Below are 22,423 nucleotides of genomic sequence, written 5' to 3' on the forward strand. Positions count from 1 at the left end.
TGAATATAGGTTTCAGAATCACATTTGTTTCATTCCCCAGAATTATACTAACATGTCCATACATACACTTTTCTAGTCAACATAAATAGATTCTCACTTTTTGCCTTAACATCCTCTATTTGATATTTTTGCACAAGGGCCCATTCTCATGAGACTTTTCCTTATATGACATGTCATACTCCTGAAAAAACTAGACAATCAGGCTGCTTAGTCAGTTGGATGGAATAAACACTTAATGAGAATCAGAGGCTCTGGTTCTAGCTCTGCCACTTACTGCTCTACCTCACCTTTAAAACACAACTTTGGGGATGCCTGGGTCACTCAGCTGGTTAAGCATCTGACTCTTGATCTCAGCTCAGGTCTTGATCTCTGGTTGCTGGGCATGGAGCCCATTTAAAAAATAAATAAAATATTCCTTTACTCTAATACCTTTTTTCTATGAAACAAGCATATTACCTGTTCAATCTACCTCACAGACTTATTGTGAAGCAGTAGTTATACTATGCAATATAAATGAAGTTATAGATCCTTTCACTGTTGTCATACATTTGTACCTGACCCTCTACTAAGCCATGATTTCTAACTAGATCCCAGAGACCAGAAATATGCAACAGAAAGTAAAGTCAAGGAGAGAGGCAGAAGGAGATAGAGAAGAGGAGGACCAAACAATGCACCCAGCTGTGATACCCAACACAATGACCCCCCCAAAAAAAAGCCTTTCCAACTTTGAGATTCAGTGATTCAGTGAATACACCAGACACAGAGTAAAAGCAACATTGAAAATATTATTTGAATACAAAAAGGCATAAAAAATCCCTTTTAGTTTATTTCTGTAAGTTATAAAAGTTCATATGGAGAGCTTATGTCTCTGCAGTTTTATAAAATAGGGAAAAAACATCTTCCAAGATAATGTAGAAACAATGAATAGGAAAAAGTATCACTGAAATGTATGTTTATTTGCATCATCAGCTGGCGTGTCCCAGGACCTTTATCCACCTACAAAGATTAATAACATGAAGATGTGTATGTCACTACTGCTGTCACTTTACCATAATCCTCTAGAGTTGACATGATATAAGTTACATATTGTGAAATTGGTGAAATTAGCTAATGTCTCTTTGTACTAATACAAAATTATATTTTGTTAATAATATTTACTGTCCATTCACCCAAACTACGTTCCACATTATCCTACATTTGTATTTTTCCATTTATTCCATTGGCCAGCTATTTGGCTCAGACTGATTAATAATAATATCCAGCAAGGCAAGAGGCCCTGAGCTCTCAACATGCAGTGATTATGCATATCTTACAGTATTTCAACACAACGGAATAAGTTGCTATCTTTTTCACTAATGCAAAATGAAAAAGATTAATGAAGAATCTATACAAAATACTTAATTCAAAATACTTTAAAAACACCCATTACTGAATATAATTCTTCTAAAATGTTTGCTCAACCAGTTTAACTTTGAAAGGGATTTTTTAAGTTGTTTTGTTTTGTTTTGTTTTGTTTTATGTTTTACACATAGATCCTATCTTTATTAAATACCTGGGTTCCTTTTTAGCTGCATAAGCAATAAAGTGGATGATTTTAAAGAGTTCCTATGTTTGTAGTTTGAAGGCCATGTGAGCCAGTTTTCAGACTTCTATGTGTGGGTCTTCTCCTTGGAAGCTTGCTCCTCAGAGCCGAACAACCCCCGGTATACTTACAGACAGGCCAGTACTTGAAAAGGAGAATTTTATCCAGATCCAGTGAGATAACCAACTAGTAAATGAAACTATTAGTCTGGAACCAGGTTTAGCTTGCTATTGAGCCATTTGGACTTTCACATACAGTTCTGAATGTATCTAAGGCCAAATCTATGATTTTCTTCTGTGTTACTCATGAATATTCTCCTAAATAAAAACTACTAAGCATGTTAAAGATGAAGTTTGCCAAGTTGTTAAGTATGTTTATATAAGCTTCTGTACAGCAGTAATAACAACTAACCTTTCTTTAAAATTTAATTTGCGCTATATACTATTCCACAAACTGTTTTATATGTATTATGTCACTTAATGCTCAGAACAACCCTATATTATCTCTACTCTATTGATGGAAAGCTTAGGCAAAGAGAAGTTAAGCAACTTGTCCAGGGTTCTACATCTAGCAAATAGTAGCACCAGGATTTAACTTCAGGTAGTCTGACTTCAGAATTTGTACTCTCGATCTCTGTACTATGTCATCTCCCAACTAGCTTATCTCTTCTAGAGCCTTACAGAGCCAAAGGTAGCCTTTCACATGAATCTCAAGGTTCTTTTTTCTTTTTTTAAAATATTTTATTTACTTATTCACAAGAGACACAGAGAGAAAGGCAGAGACACAGGCAGAGGGAGGAGAAGCAGATTCCATGCAAGGAGCCTGATGTGGGACTCGATCCCAGGACTCCAGGATCACACCCTGAGCCAACCAGACGCTCAACCACTGAGCCACCCAGGCGTCCCTCAAGGTCCTCTCCTTACCTCTGTCATCCCTGGTTAAAAAGGGAAATGATGTCCTAGTTACAGATCTTTTCTCCTCCACCCACTTTCCCTTCTCCTCTCTCCCTCCCTCCCCCATTAAATAGTACATTAAGATAAAGGGACATGAAAAAACTTCACCACTAAGAGTGATTTGGGGGAATGTATGCTATCTCATTGAGATATCCTTTGATTTCAAGTTACAAAAAAACATTGAGGCTAGCTTAAGCAAAGGAGGGGTTTATGGGAAGATATAGGGTTATCTCATGGAACCCAAGAGCCAAACAGTCCTCTAGAGGGACTAAACACAAGAACTAGAAAAACAGAAGCTAGGATTACTCCCTTTTTAGATGTACATGTTAGAAGTCCATGGAGGAGAAAGAGAACCACAACCACCCCTCCCCACACATAGGAAGTTCTCAGAAAACAAGGGTGTAGGCTAGATAGGTATTCCTTAAAAGGCTCCCTTTCTGTCATCTGAAGGGGAGTGCAAGTGCAGTGTACATTACCAGTACCTTTGTACGAAATTCAAATAGTAACTACAAAGTCCTTTTTAGCTAACCTTTGCCTTCTATCCCCCTATAAGCCCTCATGCCTCACACTTTGGTTTTTTCTTCAATTCATCAATCTCAAGTTATGCCTTTGTAACCCTTCTAACATCCACAAGATTGACTCTTGATTTTGCTCCATCTCTTCTTCCCGGCCTTTGACCTGTGCAATCAAAGGGCCTATAAACTGGTCTTTTCAGTTCATTATCAGGAATCTGCCTAGTTTCAATCCCTAATATTCATCCTATCCTTTTAGCCTCTCTCTTCACTCTAGACACTGAAGCTACATCACAGGCTGATCCTCTTGTTTACAAGGCTTTTTCTCAGTCTTTCCCCCTGAAAAAGTCTTGCCTATTTCTCAAGGCCTAACTTAAGTCCTATTCCCTATACCTATAAAGAGTCTTAAATGACCTGTCCCAACACCTAGGGTCACCAACCATCTCCATTTGCCTGAGATTTCCTAGGACATGTGACTTTCAATACTAAATTTGGGATTATCCAAGGCAAACTGGGCTGGTTAGACACCTACCAGCACCTCAATGTCTTCCCTCATTATGCTGCCTTGTTAGAGCGGTAAGCCCCATGAAAATACCAGTAGCCACTACTTCCATATTTATAAGGTTCTTTCTCTGCAATAACAGTTATGCTTCCATTGGGCAGAGACCATTTTTGATTCTCACTTCATACAGAATATAGTGCTATACCCCATGTTAATGCCTACTCAGTGAATAAAATGGTCTAGTTTTAAGTTGGCATTTAAATATCTAAAATTTTTTTCTAGTGGATAATTAATTTGTCTTTATTTTTTTCCAGCCCAGATGACTTACTCAATGCCCTGAATGAGGGTATCAGTCGTGCTGATGTCATCATCACATCAGGGGGTGTATCCATGGGGGAAAAGGTATGAAAAAATGGGGCTCATGAAAATTTATCCACAGTAATGTCTTTGATTAACTGTAGTCTGGTAGATATCTGTTATCTATAACCAGACCTGCACAAATCTGAAAATCCGTAGGGCTTCAGATATTTCTGGGCATTCTAAAAGGGTTGCAGTGTGAGTAGATCAGAGGGCTGACCTCAGGAATAGCTTAGAGAATCCTGCAACTTGCAAAATGATTTTCATGTTCCCTTGAAGATTTCTGTTTCTTTGCTTACTCTACGAAAACATTAGGGTGTCCTTTATACATGATATTTACCCAAGATCCTGTCCTCCCCCACCACATATTCTGAACCTAATAAAGAACCCTTAGCCCCTTACAGGGAAGAAAGACAGGATTAGGCATTTCATTGCCCTTTTTGACAAATAATAATGATCATAATCATAATAATGATGACAATATAATACAAACATATATATAAGTGTATAAAGGATTTTATAAGACTAAATATATTTGCATAAAGTTTATGCTTAGTCCTTTAAAAATCACAATTTCAGTGTCTCAGTATCATTAAGTTTGTATCTTAATGAAATGTGTTGGTTCATGATGATTATTGGGTACATTGAATAATATTATAAAAGCAAAATATACTTTACTACAATAACCAACCTGATGTTTTAGTTCAAAAATATTTCAGAACATAAAATATTTTTTCAGCCTTTATTTTTTTATTTTTTTTATTTTTAGTTATTTATGATAGCCACACACAGAGAGAGAGAGAGAGGCAGAGACACAGGCAGAGGGAGAAGCAGGCTCCATGCATCGGGAGCCCGACGTGGGATTCGATCCCGGGTCTCCAGGGTCGCGCCCTGGGCCAAAGGCAGGCGCCAAACCGCTGCACCACCCAGGGATCCCATTTTTCCAGCCTTTAATCCCTTTCCATTTCTTCTTTTTTTCATATTAATGACTAATTGAAAAGTTACAAAAATATTGTCATAATAGCAGTTTTTACCAAAATTCAGATTTTTCCAAGAGCATCTTATACACATATATGATTATTCTTGATCTCTGCCCTATATAGCTATTAAAATAGATTAATAGCTAGATCTTATACACATATATGATTATTTTTGATCTCTGCACTATATAGCTATTAAATTGCCTAAATTTATAACCTATTTGTCAGAATTTAGTAGTATGAACAGCGAATGCCTACCTTTCATTCACAACTAGGTTTAGAGTGTTAAAAATAACCCTTCAGCGGGCAAAAACCATAGAAGAAAAATAGAGAATCTCAGTCCAAAATGTCCATTTCATATTACATCCAGGAGTGAAGGTGTTGAAGTGTGGGTAGTATTCTCCTTATAGCAGACAGATTGCTAGGCTAGTCTTCCCTCAAAGTCTCATAGAAGTCCTTAGCCCTATGTAGAGCAAATTGCTGCAGACGTCTTCTGAGATCACAAAGCCCAGAGCTGAGATCTGCTTTATAGTAGAGCTACGAGAAGTCATTTTCAGCCTGTCTGTTTTCATTACCATCAAACTGCCTGTGGTGCTCTGAATAACACAAGAGCAAACCCTGAAGTTAAGAATACTTAAATGTTAAATTTGTTGCTTCCAGGGAGTATTTCATGTATAATTTATCTTAGTTGATAATGAGCTTAATTATGGGACAGTACCTATTTGGCAAACCTGAAAGTTATCTCTTCCAATACTTCTGAAAAGGCAACAAGCTTCTAACATACATAGGTTTGGCAATTGTGGCTCAACTATGGTAAAGATAGAATACTTCTCAATGTTAGACTTCTTTATTACTGCACTAATGGCCCTTCTACAGTTGTCTCTCTCAAAATCTTTTCCTATCTCCACCTCCCTCTGCCACAAAGTGTTTATTTTTTATAAAACACTGACAGTTTCAAGTAAACAAGCAAAAATTTTTGCTCTGAAAACTAAAGAATTATATGCATTACTATAAGTTTTCTACAACCGACAGAATTGTAAAATACCTCAAAGACAATGAAAGGTGCAGATAACTGAGAAGGATACACTAGATTGGACAGCCAGTGATTTCTTTTTTTTTTTTTTTGCCTACTTGAAAGTCTCTTAATTTTTCCTGACAATGTCCCCCTTCCACCTCATATGATCAAAATAATCAAAGAGATCATTATTGATCACAAAAAAAGGCTGTTCTCATAGGCTTCCCCTGATTATTTAACAGCAAAAGTGTCAATTAACTACAAAGGCCTCCATCAGTTTGTTTTACAAATCTAGAGCCATAAAGCAATAGAATATTAAAATTAATCAACAATATTCCAAATAAATACAATAAAATATTCTTATTATTTCATTCAGTTTTATGTCATTCTTGTTCTGCTAGATCCTGGGTTAGCATTCCACTTTCATGAAGCCATCTGCTTCTATTCTAAAGGACTCTGGGATTCCTGACAGAGTCTACTGGTACTACATAAAAGTTATCTAAGCTATATCACCTCAGGTGCCTGTATCCAAGAGACTATTCTTTGAAATATCAATAGTTCAGAGTACTTATGATAGTCCTTTTCCCCAGTATTCTGAATCTTTGTGGCAGGCACAAACTATTTACTGTAGCTTTTAGGAGAGCCCTCAAGCAACCATTAGAGTAAAACAGAAACTTTACAAAGATGACAGATACTTAATGGCTGTACTTAATTCATACTGTAACCAATAATATCAGAAGAGAAGATAAGTAAAATTCTCTATTCAGATACAATATATAACTATATCATAAAAGTTTTGATGTGTTTCCCCTGAGGATGCAAACATATTATGGACAGCATTGTCCATAATGGCATTGGCATTGGCATTGTCAAATCTCCAAACACATCCCATAAAGCACACAATTTATGAAATATTTATAGTGACATGTGACATATATAGATTTAACCCAGGGCATGCTGAGCACATCTCTTCTCAGATATGATGGCAATTCCCCTCACATGAAACTCTTATAATAGTAACATATCAAACAAACCTAATTATTTCTAACATCTCCTTTTGTAAGATGAAAGAAAAAATCTTTGTGATTTTCTAGAGAGCCTCTAAGAGATTTCAAAGATAGTTTTAGGTGTAAAAGATATTCTGAAATTTTTACTTTTTACTAAATTTAGGTCTGATCTTTAGAAGGCAAAATCAAAAGAGTTGTCAAAAAAGAATTGAGTTCTCAATTAAGATAGGATCATGGGTACCTGAGAAACAGTACTGCTTACCTAATTTTTCAAAACAACAATAAAATATTTGGAAATAGGCACAGAAAGTAACATGATTGTAAATAATCTTAGCTCATTTGTAAATGATGAAACTTTGGTCTTTATTTTTTCCTTAAATAAAGACAAAATAAACAGAAAGAACAAAAGGGAGATTACACAAAAAGAACAATTTGAGTTTCATGGGAAAAGTATTAATTAATAAAGAAATAAGTTGACCAAATTTGAGTGAACTTACTAAAATTTTAATATGGTTCTCAACTTCATTTTTTTTATTCTTTTTATTGGAGTTCGATTTGCCAACATATAGTATAGCACCCAGTACGCATCCCGTCAAGTGCCCCCCTCAGTGCCCATCACCCAGTCACCCTGTCCCCCCACCCACCTCCCCTTCCACTACCCCTTGTTCATTTCCCAGAGTTAGGAGTCTTTCATGTTCTGTCACCCTCTCTGATATTTCCCACTCATTTTCTCTCTTTTCTCCTATAATCCCTTTCACTATTTTTTATATTCCCCATATGAATGAAACCATATAATGTTTGTCCTCCGATTGACTTACTTCACTCGCATAATACCCTCCAGTTCTATCCACATTGAAGCAAATGGTGAGTATTCATCATCAGCTTACTTTTACACACAGATATTATAAACCAAGGCAAATGAAAATCTCTTTCAAAGTTTTGTTCTTTATTATGTTATTTTATATTTTGGGTTTTTTGGGGTTTTTAAAAAGATTTTATTTATTTATTAATGAGAGACACACAGAGAGGCAGAGACACAGGAAGAGGGAGAAGCAGGCTCCATGCGGGAAGCCTGATGCGAAACTTGATCCCAGGACTCCAGGATCACGCCCTGGGCCAAAGGCAGATGCCCAACCCTGAGCCACCCAGGCATCCTTGTTATTTTATATTTTGAAACAAACTGCCACTTTACTTTAGCACAAAGAGTGGGCCCCAGACCACAAGGGCCCCTAAGACCCTGTAAGAAGGTCTACAATGTCAAAACTACTTTCATAATAGAACAAAGACTTTATTTGACATTTTTTTTATTCTCCTCCTTTCATGAACATACCATGATTTTTTCTAGTGGATACATATTGTATGATATCTCATCAGACTCAATGCAGAAACAAATAAGAGGATCCAACTGACCTCTGTTAAGCCAAACATTAAAGAAATTTTCAAAATTATAAAAACAATGTATAAAAAATAGTTACTTATATTAACATAAAATTGCCTTGTCATTGCTATTTCCAAATGAAACAAAAATTTTAAAAATTTTTTTAGTTTTTAGTTTGTAATAGAGTAAATATCTATTAGACATAACCCACATAAACAAAAGCCCTGGGGATCCGTATAAATTTTATTTTAAGAGCACGTAAAGACCAAATATTTTGAGGGCTAGACTTAAAAACAAAAATACTCCTTTTCCTTGAAAAAAAGAACAAAGTTACACTTCTCTATCATTATTATTCCTAGAGTAATTGTAACACCCATATTTCATTATAATGTTTGAGAAAATAATTTTTATTTCACGGTGAAAACTATAGATAATTGAAAAATTATATGTAAGCATTTGAGCAGATTACCAAAGTTCATAAACACATGAATATAACTTTGAACAGCCACATACATCCCTTTTGTACTTTCTTAATATAGTAAAGAGGAACAAACATATTAATTAACATGACCTAAAAGATATAGCTTCTCTCTAGCATATAAAAATAAGAAGCAAAGTATATTAACTTTAGAACAAAAGTATGGATGGTCCTCAATTTACAATGGTTCAACTTAATGAATTTTCAACTTTACAATGGTGCAAAAGTGATATGCATTGGTAGAAACCATACTTCAGATTTTGAATTTTGATATTTTCTCAGGCTAGCAATATGTAGGGCAACACTCTCTCATGATGTGGAGCAGCCACAGTGAGCTGCAGCTCCCCGTCAGCTACAATCACAAGGGTAAACAGCTGATAAACTTACAACCTTCTATACCCATACCTGTTATTCACTTTCAGTATAGTATTCAATAAATTACATCATATATTCAGCACTTTGTTATAAAATAGGCTTTGCAGAAGTGTTTTGTAATGTAAATGTTTTGAACATGACTAAGGTAGGCTAGGCTAAGCTATGATGTTGGGTGAGTTAGGTCACACATTTTCAACTTAGGATATTTTCAGTTCACAATGGGTTCAGGAGGTAACTCCATCATAAGTGAAGAAAGATCTATATATTAACTTAAAATTATGCTTAGTTATCAATGACCCAGTACTCTTACATAGAAATCATCTAGGTGTCTGATAATTATTCATTAATTAAATATCAGTTCAATAAGATTTTGTTACTTAAAGATCCTGAAAACTATTTTCAAGCTGGCATACCACAAACATAATTACGATTGAAATTTAAAGTTTGTCAGAAACGATTCAATTATATTGTACCCAATTTTACATTTTTAACATTCTTAAAATATTTTTTTAAAGATTTTTTAACTTATTCATTCATAAAGGACAGAGAGAGAGAGGCAGAGACACAGGCAGAGGGAGAAGCAGGTTCCATGCAGGGAGCCCGACGCAGGACTCGATCCCGGGTCTCCAGGTTCACGCCCTAGGCCAAAGGCAGACGCTCAACCGCTGAGCCACCCAGGCATCTCTACATTCTTAAAATATTGTATAGGAAAAGCACAAGCTTATTTAATGAATATGCCTATATAAGTGTAGGAAAAAAAAAACCCAGCAAAATAAAAAGTATTTGCCTAATTATACTTCACACTGATAAATAAAAAGAACATGCTGGGCTTTCTTAATAACTAAAACTAGTGTAATTTGCCAAAGATTTACCTTAACTTTGTGATCTTTGATTCTTAAAATTATAAGAATACCTTTTAATGTAGCTCATTGAAAATATAAGTTAAATTTCCTTATTATCTGGTAATTTTAGGAAGATTCTTCTTATATAATCTGTTTATAAAATCTTTTAAGAAGATTATTTTTATATAAGCATTTATTTAAGTCTATGAGAACAGAGCACCTTTAATTTAAAAGACAATTACTTTGATGTGTTTTTCTTCTTCCCCCTGGCAAGCAAATTTTATTGTGGCCCTAAAATGGGGGCTCTTCTCTCCAGATCTGAAAATGGAGAGTTGGGGTTTTGGGGTTTTTGGATTGCTCTCTGCCAACACCTCCATCACATTCAGACTCAGATGAAGAGGGTTTGAGTAGGAGGATTATGATAGGAGGGAGGCACCCTGAATCCAAAGTACACCCTGAGGAAGGTCCATTCTGCTTCATGGTCTCATAGGCATACGATTTATGAATACCTTCCAGAAGTAGGAAAACATTTCACACTCACGAAATGAGATAAATGTCTTTCTGGATCACAGACACATAGATACTTCAACCACAGGTCACAAATAAACACAGAAACAAAAATAACTTACCAGTCTACAAATAAAGAGCTGTTTTCCTTCCTAGAGGTCACAAAGTTCTTGATTGGTTTAGGCTCAAAATGACAGTAAGACAAATAAACGAGAAAGATTAATAAGCCATATTCTCTGTCTTCTCTTACCTGAGAATAGACCGCAATCATCCACTTATAGAAATCATCAGACTTTAAAACCAAATTCCCGGGATCCCTGGGTGGCGCAGCGGTTTAGCACCTGCCTTTGGCCCAGGGCGCGATCCTGGAGACCCGGGATCGAATCCCACGTCGGGCTCCCTGCATGGAGCCTGCTTCTCCCTCTGCCTATGTCTCTGCCTCTCTCTCTCTCTCTCTCTCTCTCTCTGTGTGTGTGACTATCATGAATAAATAAATAAAATCTTTAAAAAAATAAAAATAAAAATAAAACCAAATTCCCAACAATGGCTGCCACAATGGGGAATATCTTACTGGCCATGCACAGAAGAAAAATAGAATCAAAATCAATAAAGGGAACAAAATTACAGAAACCAAAAGTTAGCAGAGTTCCCATTTTATTGCTGCTTGGTATTCACTCCAAGAACCTAGGAGAAGTCTGCCCAGGTGTAAACTACCTATAAAGTGCACTTTTCTAGCAATCACGTTTACGTGGCTCCATAAGATAGATCAATGGGGCATCTCAGTGGAGCGTCCAGAACTAGGAACGTATAATTTTTTATAGATAAAATCATGAATTTCATATACATATAAAATAAACACATGTCAGAGATTTTATTTAATTCATTAGTTAATGAAGTAACCAATAAGATATTATAACTGGTTCAAAGAAGAATTCAAAGAACACACACAGAAAATCAGGAATACTGAGGTAAATTTGCTAATAGATGCAAAACTGCTTTAAATCCACAGGCAAATAATCAATTATATCTCCACAGACAGAATTAATTTGCATTTCTTTGAATACTAATCTTACTTACCATCAGTTTTCTACAGCTTATTTTTTTAAAGTTTTTAGTTTAATTCCAGTTAGTTAATGTACAGGATTATATTAGTTTCAGATATATAGTATAATGATTCAACACTTCCATACATCACTCAGTACTCATCACCACAAGCATACTCCTTAACCCCCATCTCCTGTTTCACTCATCCTCCCACTCACCTCCCCTCTGGTAACCATCAGTTTGTTCTCTAGAGGTAAGAGTCTGTTTCTTGATGTCTCTCTCTCTCTCTTTTTCCCTTTGTTTTATTCCTTAAATTCCAAAATAAGTAAAATCATATGGTATTTGTCTTTTTCTGATGGACTTATTTTATTTATCATATACACTCTAGCTCCGTCCATGTTGTTACAAATGGCAAGATTTCATTCTTTTTAATAGCTGAATAATATTCCATTTATACACCTTAATTTTTGTAAAATAGCTCAAAAATGATGAAACACACAAATAAACCAGAAGGTTGTGCTACACTGGACATCCAGTAATCTTTGTTAACAACTTTAAAGTTTTTCACAATTTGTCTAATGTTGTTTGTTCTTACCTGAGTTGAGGAAAAACTCTTGTTTCTTAACCCATTGATTTTTCTTCTTTCTATCTGACTCTAGCTTTCAGAATATCAGACAGAGATCTTTGCTGCCTCTATAGGTAAACAAAAACAAGAACAGTGGTAATTCTCAGCCTTCATGGCTGTGTCTGGTACAAGCTTTCCACCTGTCACAAAAAAACATGAGCATTAATGTTCAAAAAGAATAAAAGTGAACATTTTTAACAACAGAGAGGGTTTTTTTTTCAAGAAAAATAAAATACTTTCATTCATTTAGCAAATGTTACAAAGCAGATTTTCAAATCTGCTTTCCAAACTCTGTGTCATAACCTTTAAGGCCCAGCAAGTGTGGCCTCTGCCTGTCTCTCCAACCTCATGTTATGCCTTTTCCACTCATTCACTACCTTTCATTTTTTTCATGCATTCTTTACTGCTTTAGAAGCTTCAGTATGTACATGCCTCTGCCTGGAATTCTCATCTCCTCACACATCATATGCCTGAATTCTTCTCACCCTCACCACCTCTTTTAAAATGACCTTTCCTTATTCTCCACCCACCCGTTATTCTCTATTCTAGCACCTGCTTATTTCCTTCATAGCATATAACACACTTTATAATTATTTTATTTGTTGGTTTACTTACTTTAGGCTGTCTTCATTGGTAAAATTCAACAGAACATCTTTGTATCAGGGACCATGTCTATTCTTGCTCACCATTAAAATATCTCTAGCACATATGGAATTTGTGATATATAATAGGTTCAAAAATATTTGTTGAACTAAGAAATGAATGAATGGTATATGCTATTCACTAGGGATTTGTCATACACACACACACACACACACACACAAGGTTTGTGTAGTTCAGTAAAGAAAACATAGCAGTTATCAGGGAATTGCAGTATAGCCTAGGTGTGTGATATCAGAAGGACATAGTATTATAAGGGCACATAAGGTCTGGAGAGTTCTGCTTCTACTATGATATAGTAGCTTATTTGGACCAACCCTTCCACCAAGAACAACTATAAAAGCTATATAAGGGCTCCCTGGGTGGCTCAGTGGTTTGGTGCCTGCCTTTGGCCCAGGGCATGATCCTGGAGTTCTGGGATTGAGTCCCATATTGGGCTCCCTGCATGGAACCTGCGTCTCCCTCTGCCTATGTTTCTGCCCCTGCCCCCCATGTCTCTCATGAATAAATAAATAAAATCTTAAAAAAAAAAGCTATATAAATTTTTAAAAAATATTTTAAGGAAGAAAAAAGAAAAAGCAGGTGTCTGAAGAGAAAAACCTAGACAACCAGGATTCAAGGCACCCAAGATCTCAGAGAAAAATGAACCACAGAGAAGTAACACTAGAATTCTTCACCATATTTTTCCTCAACACATTTATTAATTCCTAAGCCAAGGGAATGGGAGGATGTGTAATGATTCAAGAGACCAAAAAGCCAACCATAGTAGAGTAGCTAAGAGGCTAAGAAAATAAACAATTTTTAGCAGTCTTTGGAGTTTGGAGCCTGCAGTGGAGAAAGATGCCTGGCAAGTATCTCAGGCTCTTGGTTTAAACCCTTGAAGTTCTCGAGGAATAAAGACAAACTGGAAATATACCAGCCTTCACAAAGACTGAAATTGAGCATCAAATTATGTCAATCTCTGATTAGGTCAGGCAATCTTTAATTTACTTTAGGTAACTGCCAATGGAAATTAAATCCTTTCTGGAGAAATATATCATCATCTAGAACCTCTTTAATTTTTTTCACATTTAATGTTTGGGCTTCAGGTTTTAAAGTCACCAGACATGCCAAAGATAGGACAAAATCACTAAAATTAAGAAAGAGAAACAAAATGAAACAACTCTAAAAGTGATACTGATGTTTATTTTGTCTCATGTGAAATTTTTAAAACTATAATTAATATTTTTAAGAAAAATAAAGGACAAAATGAAGAATTTCACTGGAAAGCTAGAGTCTATTCATTATATTCAAAATTTTAGAAAAGGGATGGAAAATATGGAAAAGAACATAAAAGACATATGGAATATGGTAAAAGGTCTAACATGCATGTAATTGGAGTCCAGAAGAAAGGAAAGAGTGTGACCAGAAGCAATATTTAAGAGATATTGGTAGAGTTTTCCAAAACCAATGAAAGACATCAAGCCAGAAATTCAAGGAGGTCTGTTAATGTCAAGATAAATACAAAAAACAAAAAGCTCATACCTAGGTAACCATAGCAAAACTACTAGAAAACCAAGGCAAAGAGAAAGTCTTGCCAGAAGGATACATTACCTTCAAAGGACCAACAAATAAAACTAACAAATGATGTAAACAGAAATGATGGAAGTCAGAAAACAATGGAATAGCATTTGTAAAGTGTTGAAAGAAAACAGCTGGTGTAAAACTGTATATACAGCAAAAAATTCCTTCAGAAATGAAGATAAAATAAAGACATTTTCAGCCAAATAAAAACGAAGCACAGTTGTGTACTAAAGGGAATTTTTTAGTCAGAAAGATTGTGGAGGTATGGAAATGCAGAAAGGACTAAGGAGCAAAAGAAAGTTATATGTGGTTAAATGTAAATGAATGTTGATTGTATAAAATAATAGTGTCTTATATGAAGTTAAAATATGTTTATATATAAACATTGTATATTAAATTATACAGTATACATTGTATAGTATATAAAGAAATATATATAATAGTTGAATACGTATATACACACATATACATACATACTTAAAATGTATATAGAATATTTGGTACTTTATAGCACAAAAAGCAGAGAGGAATAAATGGAGTTAACATGTTTCAAGGTTCATGCATTGCCAGGGAAGTAATAAAAATATCAAATTATAGTGAACTATAATAAGTCAAGAATGCATATTTTAACCTTTGAAATAACCACTAAAATAATAAAAGAATGCGTAACTAACAAGCTAATAGAAGGGAAAGAAATTAAAATAACAAAAAAGTGATGAATTCAAAAGAAAGCACAAAAGAAGAAAAAATGAAATAAAAACAGAAGTAACAATAGAAAACAAATAGTAGGGTGATAGCTTTAAACCCAAATATGGCAGAATTTATATAAATGTAAATGGACTAAGGCCTCCAATTAACAATTGTCACTCTGGATTGTAAAAAAATTATAAATTGTATCATGGTAATAAAAGACCCACTTTATATAGAAAGACACAACAAATTGAAAATAAAAGAGTAGAAAAAAAGTTATGATGAAAGCCAGCTGGTGTGGCTATATTGCGTCAGAGAAAATTAAGGTAAAAAAGGATTACAAGATATTAGGAGGGACATTTCATATATTTCAATGGATTGGTTCATCAGAAAAATACAGCAACTCTAAATTTGCATGTAATAATATAGCCTCAAAATAAAGATAAGAAATCTATCATCCAGCCTTGGGAATTAAGGGGAGGCTGAGGAAATGACTGAGATTGAAATAAGGGGTGGAGAGAAGATAGAAAGAAAGAGTATTCCAGACAGAAGGAAGAACATTTTCAGAGACTGGGAGCAAGAAAGTCTTAGAAACTAAGTGATATAATCTTGCTGGAATGGAGAGAGAAAAAGAGAAAGAGGGATGAGAATGGAGAAAGAGAGAGAGATTGAAATTGAAAAAGAGGAATGGGGTTGGATGGAAAGAGAATTGCCGGATAAGAGTAATGACTGGTTAAAAGGGGGTTAGAAAATACAAGAATCATAGATACAATCTTAAAAAGATGAGGCTTTTTCCTGGAAAACGGGAAGTTTTGAAGTATTATATGTGACTTGATCAGATTTGTTTTTCAAGAGATGTTTCTTACTACTATGGGAGGAATGAATTCGAGGAGGGCAGGACTACTGGCAGAGACCTATTTCAGTAATCCAGATGAGATGATGTTCATTGAGGCTGTAGAAATAGAAGGGAACAGATGTTTAAAATAAAGTATCCTATGCTTGTAAAATATTTGAAATTTTAGTGGGTTACTAGACTTACTCTTAGATTAAAACAAGAAACTCAACAATAGACCTAGGAGTTAAGAAATTTTTAGGACTAGTTTTTTTTCTTTATGTCTACAAAACCAACTGCATGACAATGTTGTCTTTCTTTTCCAAAAGTCAAGTTTTGTCAAATCACTGTGGATTGGTTATAACTTTAGGTTGGTTGTTTTTGTTGGCAGCATATAAAATTGGAACAATTAAAGTCTCTTGACTATCTGTTTTAGAACTCCCTCCCTATTTTTTATTTTAGTTGACTTATTTAGATTTGGCAGTGTGGGAAAATGTCCAAGTCTTTTCTCTGAGAATGGTACATTATTTTGAGTCAATTAAGGAGAATAACGTAGTACACATACATGTGGCTTTCCTGACCTAGTCCAACTTCTTAAGCTTCTTGTTTGTTAACATCCTTTCTCAAACACAAAATTCTGTATTAAAAGAGAAACAATAACCATCAAGTAATTATTTATATGATTTGGTTTATTATTTAACTACTTCTATTAGAATGTATCTTTTATGAAAAAAGGGACATTATGTGTTTTGTTCAAGCCTATATCCTCCTGTACAAAGATTAGTGTTCAACATATATTAGGTACTCAATAAATAATTTATTAAAGAATAAGTGAATGACCGGAATGAAGAAATGAAGGAATTTGTCTTAAGTAAATCAACTTCACTAAAATAAGATGTTTCTTTTCATTTCAATCTTACAAATTCATTTTATTTTCATATAAAGTTTTGAAAGTCTAATATTAGAATGTTTGAAAATAAAGTGATTGTTTTTCATATTTGCAGGACTATCTCAAGCAGGTGCTGGACATTGATCTTCATGCTCAGATCCATTTTGGCAGGGTTTTTATGAAACCAGGGTATGAAAATAACATTATTTTATATATGGGGTTGGTTTGGCTTACTTTGACTAATAAGTTTTAAATGCTTTCTTTTTCCATTTTCTGGTATGAATTATTTACTCTAATAAAAGAAATATTATAATAATAGAATTCCTTGCACAAATGTACCTCCTACCTGAAATGGGAATTCATCTTCCTTATGAATCTCTGGCTTTGTTATAAATAAAGCAAAGCAACTTTCTAGACCTTTTCTTTAGTTCCATGTCTGGTTCCTTCTTTCTCTTTTTTCTCTTTCTATACTGCTTCTTTCTCTCCTTTTAAAAACATTTTAGTATCAAAATTCTCAAAATACACAAAAGTAGGGTGTACAATGAAACCTTCTTGTACCTATCACCTGGCTTCAGGAATTATCACCATTTTTCCATAACTGTTTTATCAATCCCCTCCTTCATCTTTTTGAAGAGATAGGGGGATAGATTGGTTTTTTGGTTTTGGATTGTTTCAAAGCAAATTCTACAATGTTATTTTTATATACATCTCAAATAATACTAAAATAACAGCAGCATTCTCTTGTGTAATCACAATGGTATTTCTCACCTAACAAATAAGAATATCTTAATATCATCTGATACCCTAATCATATTTAAAATTCTCCCAAATATCAAGAGAAAGAATGCCTTCTTACATGTTTTATTTAAATTATAATTCAAGTCAGGCCTACTCACTGTATTTGTTTTAAAATCTTTATTAAATAATAACATTTACCTCCATCCTCCTTTTTTTATCATGCCATTGACCTGCTGAAGACACTGAATCATTTGTCCTAATGAATAGATTTAGCTGATCGCTTCCTTGTGGTGGTGGTTAACTTGTTCCTTTCTTTTCCAGTATATTCTACAGACTGGAAGTTAGATCTAAAAGCTTGATTACAGGGATCCCTGGGTGGCACAGCGGTTTAGCGCCTGCCTTTGGCCCAGGGCGCAATCCTGGAGACCCGGGATCGAATCCCATGTCAGGCTCCCGGTGCATGGAGCCTGCTTCTCCCTCTGCCTATGTCTCTGCCTCTCTCTCTCTCTTTCTCTCTCTCTCTCTATCATAAATACATAAAAATTTAAAAAATATAAAAAATAAAAGCTTGATTACATTCAGATTCAATTCTTTTTTCCTTTTCAAAAATACTTCATAAGTAGTGTTTCATAATATTTCTTATTATGTCCCAGGAAAAAGAAAAATAACTACATTCTGAGATCTGGCATATCTCTTTCAAAGGCTGATGGAGCTTCTATAATCAGTTGTAAATGCTCAAAGCATGCCAAACATTGGTGTTGAAATATGTGTAGCCATGTCTTTAACTGATAGTTTGCCTGTTCAAACCCCTGGTACTATATAAACCTTTCATTCACTACTCAAAGGACTTAGTGTATAGGTGAGCATTCTAATTCTGACACACCTCCATGCCATCAGGGACAATTTAGTAAATAATGCCTTAGTTCAGAACTATACTCTGATGAGTGCTCACGTGAACCCTGAGAGAGAGGAGAGATGGGACTTTACCAGTTGATATGAATGAGCTATGGGAACCATCAGTAAATTCCAGAAACCTTTTTTAAATGTCAAGCCAGTCTTCCTAATCTCTCAGATTTATTGGGTACCTCTCATCAGGTCTAAGGCAAAGATCAGGCTTCACTGCCATGATTTTGCCATTTAAATATGAAGGGAAGATTAACCCTAGTCTTCTCCACAATTTGATAGAATTTAGAATTCTTATTTTTAATTAAATAATCACTTAAAATATTAATTAATTAATTAATTAAGAGAGCACAAGCAGGGAAATGGGCAGAGAGAGAAGGAGAAGCAGAGTACCCACTGAGCAAGGAGCCCGAGTCAGGTTCAATCCCAGCACCCTGGGATCATGACCTGAGCCAAATCAAGACTTGAATACTTAAATGACTGAACCACCCAGGCACTCTTAGAATTTAGAATTCTTGGGGTCCCTGTGTGGCTCAGCAGTTTAGTGCCTGCCTTCGGCCCAGGGCGTGATCCTGGAGTCCCAGGATTGAGTCCCACATCAGGCTCTCTGCATGGAGCCTGCTTCTCCCTCTGCCTTTGTCTCTGCCTCTCTCTCTCTCTCTCTCTCTCTGTCTCTCATGAATAAATAAATAAATAAAATATTTTTTTAAATAAAGGAATTTAGAATTCTTTACATTATATTTCTGTAGTCACCCCAATATTGCTACTGCTTCCAAGCCCTTTTATTATTGAAACTGTTGGATTTGGATCATTCTCATTAAGAAATATTTTGTCATAAAGCACCTGGGTAGCTCAGTCAGTTAAGCATTTGACTCTTTATTTTAGCTCAGGTAGTGATCACAGGGTCTTGGGATCAAGCCCCACATTAGGCCCCATTAGGGGAGTCTGCTTGAAATTCTCTCTCTGTCCCTACTACTGCTCTCTTTTTCTCTCTCTCTTTCTCTCTCTCTCTCTCTCTCAAATAAATCTTTTTCTAAAAAGAGAGTATTTTGTTTTAAGCAAATATTATTATGCTATGAGTGCACAGGCTTTTTTTCTGTCCCTATGGGCAGTACTAATTTGATTAGAATACAGAGGACATCCCAAAAGCATGTCAGTGTGCTTCTCACTAACCTCAAAAATTCAATCAACTATTCTTTTTGCAGTGAAAAAGAAGCTAATACTAGTTGCCCTCACCTCTAGAGGAGAATAATGGTGTGGGTTTTTTTTTTTAAGATTAATTTATTTATTTTAGAGAGGGGCAGGAGGAGCAGAGGGAAAGACAGAATTAGAGGAGAATTATTTATAATATCTATTATTTAAATTACTCAGCACCTGTGATATATAATTTTGGTCTATTTTTATTTTCAGTTTATTTTTTACCTCTTCTTAAGACTCTCATCAGTTCCTAATGTTCATTCTCCTCCCTTAAAGTCATAACACTGTGTGACCTCAGTCATTGTATAAATGCTATTACATTCTGATTTCAAGAGGAGAACTGAACAATAAGTGTTGATCCAAGGAAATGGCTTTCCAGAACTTAAACAAAAGCTTCATAGTCTAGCAATAAGACATTCATGATAATAATGCATGATAAAATGTGTTGTTGTGATGGAGTCTTTTTTAAATGAGTACCTTTAGAGAAATCACAGAACCTATCTGCAAGAGGCAAAAGATTATTTAAAATTGGCTTTATATATAGTAGAAGGAAAGTATTATGCATTCCCTCCTCATTCTTATTATGTGTGTTAGTTTGCTTTCGTAAAACGGTTTAGAAGTTTAAATGGGCTTCCTTTACTTGGCCAGAATTTATACGTGTCTAAAGATAAGAAGAATTTAAAGTAATTGCTCCTTAATAGTAGAACAAAAAGAAGTATAAAAAGCTCAAGAACAATTTAGCTTTGCTCTTCCCACATACAGTGCATTAAGAATATAATTAACCTCTTTGATTTTAAACAGAGGTACTAAAAAAAAAAAGACATTTGGAGTTTGATAGTCAAGACTACTACCAATCACAATTTTTATGGGTCATCTACAGTGAACATAGATGTCATCGAGAGTATATCTTGAAAATGATTTTCATCACGTAGTAACAGTCATTGCCAAATAACCAACTCATAAATTGATATGATAATCTAATCTAGTTTTTCTAAAATTCATCAAAGAGTCAAGAAGTAAGCAAAAAGAGCCTTAGAGTAGCCAAAAATAGATGTTACAAAGTAGAGATACAACACTTCACAGCAGACCCACAAAGAGCCTTATCAAATTATGAGTCATGAAGTTAGAGAAATCTTGGTTCAAATCTTTGTTTCCCCACTTAGTAGCTAAGAGATTTGGATGAAATCTCTTAATCTGAGCCTCAGTTTCTTCATCTATAAAATAAGATGATAATTGTCACTTTATGGGGTTGTTGTGAGAGTTAAATGAAATAATGGATATAATGCATAGATGTTTCTTTAAAAATAGTAACTTCTATTATTATTATCATTCTGACAATATAACTATTGCTATTACTCTGTAGTTCCCAAACCTAAAGCCAGCTTTTTTATATTTTTTAAGAGAGGGAGTAGGGGAAGGGGCAGACAGGGAGAGAGAGAGAGGGCAGTGGAGGGACAGAGGGAGAAGGAGAGAATCTTAAGCAGGCTCCATGGCCAGCACAGAGCCCAATAAGGGGCTCAACCTCACAACCTAGAGATTATGACCTGAGCTGCAATCAAGAGTCAGCTGCTTAACTGACTGAGCCACCCAGGTGCCCTGTAAAGCCAACTGGTTGATGGTAGGGTAAAAAATTTAATTTCTTTTTAGCCAGATGGTGGGGCCTACGATTAAGAGGAGACACAGAAAAAAAAACTAGGGGGGGGGGAAAGAAACAGGAACTGCAGTGTGTGGTATGGAGTTATGGATTACATACATACATAATATACCCTGTGACCCAACATCATTGTAGTATGGCAGAGTAGAATAAGTTAATAACAATGGGGGTGCCTGGGTGGCTCAGTTACATAAGTATCTGACTCTTGATTTTGGCTCAGGTCATGATCTCAGGGTTATGAGATCACACCCCACTTCAGGCTTATGTGCTAGGTGTAGAGCCTACTTAAGAGTCTCTCTCTCCCTCTCCCTTTATCCCTCCCCTGCCCCCCCCAAAAAAAAACAAAAAGAAAACACTTAATGATGGTTTTGAATCATCAAAAAATGTTAACATTCATCATACTATTGCAAAAGGTAATGAGTAGTCCATTTTTGAAAGACCAAGCTGCAAAAATAATAAAATAAAAACAATATAGGTACTTGAAAATTTTTCAACTACGTGGAAATTTTAGCATTCCCTAAAGATTCTGTAATGCTCAAGTTTCATTAACATAATGAAGTTTTTAGCTGGAAGTTCATATAAAATGAAGTCAATCAAAAAAAATCACTATTCTTAACAGCCTGCCGACTCCATGCCACTCAGTCAGCCCTTCCTACACCCCTCCCCCATGGTAAGGATTCATGTTAGACTCTTGAGGAAGTATTATTTGAAAAAATATATATATTTTTTATGATAGTCACACACAGAGAGAGAGAGAGGCAGAGACACAGGCAGAGGGAGAAGCAGGCTCCATGCACCGGGAGCCCGACATGGGATTCGATCCCGGGTCTCCAGGATCGCGCCCTGGGCCAAAGGCAGGCACCAAACCGCTGCGCCACCCAGGGATCCCTGAAAGTATTTTTAATTACTGTTGCTTTAATTTTGTTCTAGTCATGGTATTTTATTTATTTTGACATTTCAAAAAAATTGCCTTCATAGGAGGCCAGTTTTTATGTTTGTTGCTGAGTATAGTTTTAAAGAGTTGAGGAATACTCATCTTAAACAACAGGCATTTATCTGATAGACATGTAATACCAGGTAGTCTTCTGATAGTAAAATGATTGTTGTAAATCTCCAGCAAAAATAATACAGAGGTGGAGA

The 22,423-nt window shown here is 35.2% G+C and overlaps 1 protein-coding gene and 1 long non-coding RNA gene across 28 annotated transcripts in view; one reads left to right on the plus strand and one right to left on the minus strand.

Moving 5' to 3' along the window:
- GPHN (gephyrin) overlaps positions 1-22,423 on the plus strand; it is a 620,043-nt gene that overhangs the window by 580,955 nt on the left and 16,665 nt on the right. For all 14 annotated transcript variants that reach the window (XM_077909682.1, XM_077909670.1, XM_077909673.1 and 11 more), the window contains 2 exons: positions 3,864-3,951; positions 16,907-16,980. In XM_077909682.1, coding sequence (XP_077765808.1) covers positions 3,864-3,951; positions 16,907-16,980 — 162 coding nt within the window. The remainder of the gene's footprint in view (positions 1-3,863; positions 3,952-16,906; positions 16,981-22,423) is intronic.
- LOC144320764 (uncharacterized) overlaps positions 1-22,423 on the minus strand; it is a 141,942-nt gene that overhangs the window by 94,976 nt on the left and 24,543 nt on the right. For 3 of the 14 annotated variants that reach the window (XR_013386398.1, XR_013386404.1, XR_013386393.1), the window contains exon 4: positions 12,128-12,225. This is a non-coding gene — a long non-coding RNA (uncharacterized LOC144320764). Of the gene's footprint in view, positions 1-7,578; positions 9,831-10,610; positions 10,673-11,012; positions 11,059-12,127; positions 12,226-22,423 lie in introns of those variants that run through there. The other 11 variants (XR_013386403.1, XR_013386394.1, XR_013386406.1 and 8 more) reach the window with 9 other exon arrangements.

Source organism: Canis aureus, chromosome 9 (genome assembly GCF_053574225.1).
Source record: "Canis aureus isolate CA01 chromosome 9, VMU_Caureus_v.1.0, whole genome shotgun sequence".
NCBI classification, from domain to species: Eukaryota; Metazoa; Chordata; class Mammalia; order Carnivora; family Canidae; genus Canis; species Canis aureus.